Consider the following 9,216-nt stretch of genomic DNA (forward strand, 5'->3'; position numbering starts at 1 on the left):
ATCAGGCTAGTCAGCATCAATAAGTTCCAGTGAAACTGTATCAAATTAATAGGGGGAGACTCTCCAGTGGCTGGTGTGAGTTCTCGAGCAAAAGAAGATAGATGGTTGTGATTTTTGGAAGTCATTCATCTCAGTTCAGAAGGAACAGTTTCTTATGGAAATGTCCTCAAGCTTATTGTCTTTAGATGTTTCCTAATAAGGCCAGAAATAAGGTTTATTGCTGATGGTTGCACAGTGATCAGCTGTATTTGCAATTGCTCAGATAATGAAGTCTGTATACCAGATTGAGGGAAAGTACCAGTCAAAGGAAAGACATCGGTGCAACAATCAGCTTGACATTTAAATGTGTGTCATTGATCTTCAACTGCTTGTACTGCAAAGCTCTCTCATATATTTATGTGTACCAATATCATAGAATGGTTATAGCACAGAAGGCTGCCATTTGGACCTGTGTCAGTTCTCTGAGTGAACCTAGTTCCATTCCTTTGCTCATACGTCAGCCTTGCAAAGATAGCCCTTTTTTGTAACTGCTAGATGGACAATTATTATAATGGACATTTACATGCATACTCAATGACATGGTTCAGACATCAACAATCTCACTGAGTTCAAGCCATTGGCAGGCAGCAGATGGCAGGACCAAGAGGGAAATACTTGGTGCAATGAGTAAATGCCTGGAAAGAGATATAGATTCTGTCTGGCTTAAGGAATGAGAAGATGGCAAGCCAAGCTGGGTATAAGTACAGAATTCGAGAATGTGGGATCCAAAAAGTTGAAAGCAGTGCCAATAATGGCAGAGGGAAAAAAACAGAGGTTGTCTGTCTAAATAATGTGGAGAAGTGTTGTAGTTCTTAAGGAGGTCTAGAGTTGAGAAAGAATAAGGCAATTGATGCAGTTAAGCACAAACATGGGCATTTTAAATACGAGATGATGGGAAAAGGTGCCTATGTATGTCAGCAAGGACAGATGGGGTAAATGAATGGAAATTGGAACGCATCGGTATGTAGGCAACACAATTTCAATGAAGTCTCTGGAAAGAATGATCAGGAATACTTAAGATGTCCGGAAGTGACACAAGGCTGAATAGCAGGTGACCTGAAGTGGATGTGAAACCCAGCAATGTAACGAAAGTCTAAATGCTGGAAAGGAGATAGGTTTGGGAGTGTTACACATGTCAAACTGGGATGTTGAGGTTGTCCACAAAATCTGTTTCATCTTGATACATTGCCTGGATAAAGACAGCCATCCCGGATTCCTAATTCCTCTGCCTCCGCCGTATCTGCTCCCAGGAGGACCAGTTCCACCGCAGAACACACCAGATGGCCTCCTTCTTTAGAGAGACCGCAATTTCCCTTCCCACGTGGTTAAAGATGCCCTCCAACGCATCTCATCCACATCCCACACCTCTGCCCTCAAACCCCATCCCTCCAACTGTAACAAGGGCAGAACGGCCCTGGTGCAAATCACCTTCCACCCTACCAACCTTTACATAAACCAAATCATCCGCCGACATTTCCACCACCTCCAAAAAGACCCCACCACTAGGGATGTATTTCCCTCCCCACTCCTTTCCGCCTTCCGCAAAGACCATTCCCTCCGTGACTGCCTGGTCAGGTCCATGCCCCCCAACAACCCTCCCTCCCATCTGGCACCTTCCCCTGCCACCGCAGGAACTGCAAAACCTGCGCCCACGCTACCTCCCTCACCTCTATCCAAGGCCCTAAAGGAGCCTTCTACATCCACCAAAGTTTTACCTGCACATCCACTAATATCATTGCTCCCAATGCAGTCTCCTCTACATTGGGGAGACTGGCGCCCCCAAGCAGAGTGCTTTAGGGAACATCTCCGGGACACCCGCACCAATCAACCACACCGCCCCGTGGCCCAACATTTCAACTCCCCCTCCCACTCTGACGAGGACATGGAGGTCCTGGGCCTCCTTCACCGCCGCTCCCTCACCACCAGACGCCTGGAGGAAGAACGCCTCATCTTCTGCCTCAGAACACTTCAACCCCAGGGCATCAATGCGGACTTCAACAGTTTCTTCATTTCCCCTTCCCCCACCTCACCAGAGTTCCAAACTTCCAGCTCAGCACTGTCCCCATGACTTGTCCTACCTGCCTACCTTATTTTTCACCTATCCACTCCACCCTCTCCTCCCTGACATCTCACCTTCATCCCCTCCCCCACTCAACTATTGTACTCTATGCTACTTTCTCCCAACCCCCACCCTCCTCTAGCTTATCTCTCCACGCTTCAGGCTCACTGCCTTTATTCCTGATGAAGGGCTTTTGCCCGGACCGTCGATTTTACTGCTCCTCGGATGCAGCCTGAACTGCTGTGCTCTTCCAGCACCACTAATCCAGAATCTGGTTTCCAGCATCTGCAGTCATTGTTTTTACCTGGATAAAGACAGCGATTTGTATACATAGTTTATGGCGCGGAGTACAGATGATCTCAAGCAGTGTGAGAACGTAAAACCACTACAGAGGTCAAATGAAACATTAGGAAACTAAAGCTGGTCCGGGTTTTCCGAAAGTGTCATCAAAAGGCAGCATATTGTGGAAGTGGAGAGGTTAATTCATTGAGGCCACGATATGTGACTGTGGGGGTTACGAAGCTACGAATTTCTAAACTACGTTTAGGTGAAAGAAAACTACCCATTGTGAAATACTTTGACATTAGTATTAATGTTAGTATGTTCCGAAAAAAACAACACGTAATTCAGCAATGTAGATGTAGAGTTTCTTAGCAGGTTTAGAGATTGAAGATGATCAGTGATCAAATACAAAAAAGGAAACATTTTCCGATGTGGTGCAGTTTTTCGTGCCAAGGTTGAACGATCAGTATCACGAAATTCTGTTTGACTAACATCGATAATGGCATGAATAACTGACAACAGATGTAACTCAAACAAACTGTGATGAATCATGTCGGCTTTCCTCGCCGCTAGACTGATCAATATGCGTCCGCCGAGAGGATGCGGATGGCCAACTGTAAAGTCAAAGTGACAATTTAACAACGGGACGAATTGAAAGGACAGCCATTCATTCCGATCTGAGCCTTCCGGTTGGCCACTGTGTTTAGAAAACAAAATATCTTAAAAACCGACGCAACGAACTTCACAATTTAGCTTCTATAGTGTTATAACGAGTACTGCAGACATAACGATGCGTGTAATTGAGGCATTTATTTCTCCAGCTAAGATGTTCCACAGATATAAAAACCGAAAGAATGCTGGAAATAAATTGTTGGAAAATCTCAGCAGGTCTGGCAGCATCTGTGAAACTTGATCAGAGTCTGATTTCTCTCCAGAGGTGCTGCCAGACCTGCTGAGATTTTCCAGCGATTTCTGATCTTGTTGATGTTCTGCAGAAATCCACAAAATCATTGAAGGCGATTTTGTTCTTGACAGAGTGAAGTTTTGAATGGGAGCTTTTTTTTAAAAAAAGAGAAGCGAATAGAGCTGGTCAACTACATAATACCTCTTAGTTATGGAGAAGTCGTTGTTGCAAAATCTAGATGCGTTACACGTTACGTGGGGTGGTTTTGCTTTACTGGGGCTATGCTTTAAACGGTAAGAAAGTGTACATCGGTGTTCCTCTCAGGCTCAACCTTTGAAAATTGCTACTCAAGTACTACCGGTTGATGTCACTGTCTCCTCTTAGAGCCCGAGTAGGAGGAGAGGGATGATAATTAGACTGTCCTACATCACTTCTAGCCCGGATGGATGACTTCACTCTTCCGCTCGGGTTTCCTTTATGTTGGCGGCGGGGTCTCCGATTCTCTCCAGAGCTCTCCAAGCACAGTACGAAGACAACATCTCCATTACCACCGGCGGGCAGCGGTCACCGACACTCAGGATTAACCCCACCACGACCACCCCTCCCCTGAAAAGACCCGCCTTGTACAATTGCTTCAAGTCGCTGAATTTCCAGGAGGTTTTTTTTTCTCTCTGTTTAATTTATTTTTTGCCACCCGTTCTTGGTTGCATCCCCTTCGCTCTTGGAGACGCTATGTCGGAGATTCTGCCCTACAGCGAGGAGAAGATGGCTCATTTCGGCGGCGAGAATGATGTCGGTCAGCTCTCCTTCAGCTGTCGCCTCCAGGACACTAACACCTTCTTCGGGGGCTCCCAGCCCAAGAGACCCCCCAAACTGGCACAGATTGGCAGAGCTAAGCGAGGTAAAACGCGAAGACTTTTTGCCTAACTCTTGGTGCGCTCACTCCCAGTCTTGTGTCATTTTTCAGTTTTAATCGCATTTTTTTTAGCGTCAATAGATTGAAAATCGCCGTTTTGCATCAAAAATGAAGATTAGTATTTAACCCAGACCCTGAGGTCAGCGACAGTTCTGTCCCTCCGTGAGTTAATGGAGTGTGTAATGTTTTTAGTTTGCTTCCATCTGACAAAATATCCAACATTTCACGGTTGTTAGTCGATGCAGAATCCTGTTTACATACCTAGTGTAAATATAAACCTCTCCAAAACCCAACTCTAAAAAAGATCTTTCTGGATCGAAATCTGCATTTCGCTCGAATGTAACATTTCTGATTTTTTTTAAAAAATTGGTCAATTTTGGAAACTAGTTTTCGAGAGGAATCATTGTCTTCGTGTTCGTGCATCCGTTTATAGTTAGATTCATTTTTGATTCACATCATGTCCCCTTGCTGCAGCTTTTGCCTGAATGACCAATTTGGGAATAAAACGAGATTATTTTGTATTTTCTCCCAAAACTCGGGATCCCTAATCCGCTCAGACACCCTTAGGCTTTCTCACGCCATCCCCAGCATTTAGTCGAAACTGTAAAACCAAATATTATCAAATTTCCACCGTGTTCAGATAAATGATCTCTTCGACATTTCTTTTGAGATCAGGTTTGATATATTTTGTTGAATGGCGGATCCATCTATAGGATCATCTACGATATAAGCGCAGACCCGATTTTCTCCCCCCCCCCCAAAAAAATAATTTGGCCAACCCGTCTTGACATGTTCACATCGAAATTGCAACAAGTGTAAGGATTTCGATTTGCCTCACTTTTAGTCGTTGCCCATCACACGAATATACCTGCTCATTTACTGTAAAACACGCAGCTTTATTTACCGTCCCCGTTTATTTTGTTTAGACCCAACTTGTTCTCGGGTGAAATCAAAACACAGGCAGTCCGCTGAGCAGAATGCTAATTCGAACTGTCTGCGCTAGATGTAAGGAGCACCTTTCTTTGCAGTGAAAACGTCTTTGCAACGTCAGATTTAACTGATATTTTGATCTTTAACCGCAGCATGAGCCTCGAAAGCAAAAACCGTGCTAGCATTCTTAACAAAAGAGCGCGCTTTGTAATATTTAAGGTCAATATTTGTTACAAATAACAAACCCACGCCTTCGCCTTTGTCAGCTTTAGGCACACAATTGGATGGTGTTTACTTTCACTCCTAGTCCGTGGCATTGAGCGCCAACATGTTTGTTTATATTTTGCAGCTCCCTCATGTTCGACTGACCCTATGTCTGCAGACACTAAATTGCCTGTAATTGCTTTGCAGTTGTTATCGAAGACGACAGACTAGATGATGTTCTGAAGGGGCGGGAGGACAAAACCTCGTCTGGAGTGTAAGCGGAAAGGGAGCGACCCTGACTCCCAAACTTTTTTTTAACTATTTTAAAGCACTTTGGGGCTGTGCATGCGTTTATGGATTGTCCAGAGAGGTCTTGGGGCTTGCTGACGAATCTCCAATCCAAACAAATGCACACAAATTTGAGGAGCTGTCAATATCAGCACCATTCGGTTTATCCAGGCACACACAGATCAAGTAGCTGTCCATTTCAGAATTCCAAACCAAGCGAGCAGAAATGGAGGACGAGGTCATTGCAGCAGCAACACCGTCTTCTCTACAAACCAATGCGCAGAGATTGCCAAGCGGCGCATTTCAGAACCATCAAATTACCACAAAACACGGCGGTTGATCGGAGAGCACGACAGCTGGCAAAACCGACTCGGGGGCGGAAAGAATGAAAGCAAGGGACAACGAGCAGAAAGAAAGGATTTTTTTTGCATCAAAATAGACATATTTAATTCATCCTGTTGCATGAGCTTCCGATCACGGTGCCCATATTGGTACCAGCAGTCATTAACAGTTTGGCACGCTTCTTTCTAATGGAATTCTTCGTACTTGTATTTTTATATCTAAATCTTTGTAAAACAAATGCTAGTCTGTGTATTGTACTGCATTAAAATGTTTGTATTTTTTGTAAGGATGTATAGGACCGGATCCATTGAACTGCAAGACTGATTTTGGTCTATTCTGTGTCAGCTTTGGGAAGAGACTTATTGAATGTTATTTATGAATCTCTTAGTATTTTAGGAATTTTTTTGTTTTATTTATTTTTGTTTATTTGCACACATCAATGCTTAAAAAAATCTGTATTTAAAATCTATATTGTGGTAAGCATTGCTGCTGGATGTGTGAAATTTGAAGGTTTATGGGGAAAACTAATGCACTGTTTAAGAAGTTTAAAATATTGCGCTGTTAACATTAACTGTCCTCTTTTTGGACTCTTATGAAGCTGTGTTTTTAAATTTAATTTTGTAACATTCTTTTATGAAGCTTACAATCGTTATATGTGCATGTTAACATGAGGCGTAATTTTAAATAATGAAAAAATCATTCCAAGGATATATAAAAGCAAAAAAAATGTAATGACATTCTAAGAATGATTCATTGTACATTTTATGACCATTTTCACTGTATTTGGTGAACAAATAAATGGTTGAAGGCTGTAAAGACGCAAATAATGATTTGCTTTCTCCTTGTACCTGTGTTGCATTTATGGAAGGAACTGTCTGAAGAATTTATTTAAAAAATTCTTTTTCCTTTTAGTATACAGCAGACATATCCATACAAACCTTTCACTGTTACATCTGATCATAAATAGACTGGTTTCACTAATCTGGATTTGAGAACAGTTGAAGAGCACTCACTTCTTTCTTTTAGGATTGGCTCACTAGTTGCTTTTAAAACAATATTATCTTGTCATCTCTCATTTTATGTTTATGCTGTTTTCCCTTTCATGACCCACTCTTCATATCTGACATTTCATTTCTACCTTCATTGGAACTTATCAGTCTGGGCATCAAACATCAAAAACATTCCATGTCTGACTAACAATAAACCATGAGAAATTAGTGGCAGTATCACTGTCAGTCACAAATGTGGCCAGAACTTCAGCAATTGAAGATCTGATGAGTTTGCCGGTGGGGGCTGGGCGGTCTATCATTGTGCAGTACAATCCGAGCAGCTGATGAGACAGAAAAGCCTCTTCTCACTCCAGAGTTTGGTCCTGATGGATGATTGTGAGCTGCGAGCTGATGACGTTTTGATACAAACGGTCTGAACCTTAACAACAGTGCGCTGGTCGGCGGAAACAAGAGTATTCGAGTTGAATACCAAAGAACTTGCAGCCAGTATATAATGGGGCGCTAACAGAATGTGCATGGGAATCGAAAGACTGTTTATAAAGAATTACTTTCATCTTGATGCTACGATATCTCACTTTGACGAATATCCAATTTAAAAGCAGTGCGACATTCATTTTCCCCAAACAACACAGCAGTTAACTAAATGTTTGACAATGGCGCAGTGGCGAAATTATATTGGCTCTCAGCGCATGACTAATTTTGAAACGTGTTTGAACTTTAAATCGTGACAGCTTCATTCATACGCAGTAAATTCGAGGCGAGTTCGATTATGCCTGGCAGAGCTACCTTATGGCATTACTTGCATACAAATAAAATAAAATGACGAGCTGATTCTACAGTTGGTCATCAATTGTGCAAACATAGTTCCATTTATCAAATAGGCCAGATTTTCTTTTGGTACAGAGAGGATAAATGTTTAGTCAATTAAATTGGACCCTAGCCGGGCTGTCGGCAATTAAATCCGAGGTACAGGTTTAACTCTAAGCAATGGAAGCCGACGGGTGCTATCCAAAGACAACTCAAGCGACAGTTGCGATTGCACTTGACCTGGGGATTTCCCAAGATTGCCCTCATTTCTAGAACGAAGCACAATCCATGTGGAAGGAAGAGGATCAAGGTTGGGGAAGCATACAAATTAACAGTTCAATTTCCTCCTGTCCAATGTTACCCTTTATCGCCAGGATCTTCTCACCTCAGCTTCCACACAGAGAAAACAATGGAAAAAGGCCGGGGGAGAAAAATGCAGCGAATTCATTCGTTCTACAACCTAAAGTCTAGCCCTCCTGGAATGTGACATTTTCCATTTAAGTGATAGATAAGGTTTTCCAGTCTCTTTTATCACCGCTGCTGCTTGAAGTGGGAGATGTAATATCCATAAACAAGACTGCTGCAGTGAAGCAGAACTCAATGTCAAGGAGCTGAGACCATATCGTAAAGATTCCTGCTCTCCAAGTAATTGATAGGTGACGAATATCTCTCTAATTTAGGTATTATATTCCTGGATCTTATTAGAAGGTCATTAACAGTATCAGGATGGCCATTTCGAGTTTGTTAAAGGGTCCTGTCAAAACCTAAAGGAAGTTTCGAGCCTCAGGTGATAAACAACATTCTTTCCTCCTCCCTACCTTTTATCTTAGCCTGCTGGACACACTCTCCTCATTCCTGATGAAGGGCTTATGCCCGAAACGTCGAATTTCCTGTTCCTTGGATGCTGCCTGACCTGCTGCGCTTTTCCAGCAACACATTTTCAGCTGTGATCTCCAGCATCTGCAGACCTCACTTTCTCCTCGAATATTCTTTCCTCGCCTATATATATATAGTTAAGAATCACACAACACCAGGTTATAGTCCAACAGGTTTAATTGGAAGCACACTGGCTTTCTGAGCGACGCTCCTTCATCAGGTGATTGTGGAGGGCTCGATTGTTACACAGAATTTAGAGCAAAAATTTGCAGTGTGATGTAACAGAAATTATACATTAAAAAATTGATTGTCTGTTAAGCCTTTCATCTGTTAGAATACAGTGATAGTTTCACTTCTTTCATGTGTAAATCACAATACCTTTTTTAAAAAGTTGCATTCTCCAGTTAACTGTTAACAATGGTGATAGCTAGACAATATGTTGAAGGTGTTAGCCCCCTGTGTTTTCTATGACCTGATGTTTAGATTGATTCTAATCTAAAAAGTGAGATAATAGAGTTTTACATAAATTCATGCAGTTTTTGAGCTCAGAGCTCTACAT

General features: G+C 42.4%; 1 protein-coding gene across 1 annotated transcript; it reads left to right on the forward strand.

The window, feature by feature from the left end:
- The first annotated feature begins 3,752 nt into the window (after positions 1–3,752).
- camk2n1a (calcium/calmodulin-dependent protein kinase II inhibitor 1a) lies at positions 3,753–6,631 on the forward strand. The gene is made up of 2 exons (XM_060834105.1): positions 3,753–4,185; positions 5,542–6,631. The coding sequence occupies exons 1-2, from the start codon at positions 3,762–3,764 to the stop codon at positions 5,610–5,612; spliced, it is 495 nt and encodes a 164-aa protein (XP_060690088.1). The 5' UTR covers positions 3,753–3,761; the 3' UTR covers positions 5,613–6,631.
- The last annotated feature ends 2,585 nt before the right edge of the window (positions 6,632–9,216 follow it).

This window comes from Hemiscyllium ocellatum, chromosome 13 (genome assembly GCF_020745735.1).
Source record: "Hemiscyllium ocellatum isolate sHemOce1 chromosome 13, sHemOce1.pat.X.cur, whole genome shotgun sequence".
NCBI lineage: Eukaryota > Metazoa > Chordata > Chondrichthyes > Orectolobiformes > Hemiscylliidae > Hemiscyllium > Hemiscyllium ocellatum.

Coding starts and splice junctions, on each gene's coding strand:
- camk2n1a (XM_060834105.1), top strand. CDS start 3,762: ATGTTGGCGGCGGGGTCTCCGATTCTCTCCAGAGCTCTCCAAGCACAG. Junction 4,186..5,541: donor GATTGGCAGAGCTAAGCGAG/GTAAAACGCGAA, acceptor ATTGCTTTGCAG/TTGTTATCGAAGACGACAGA.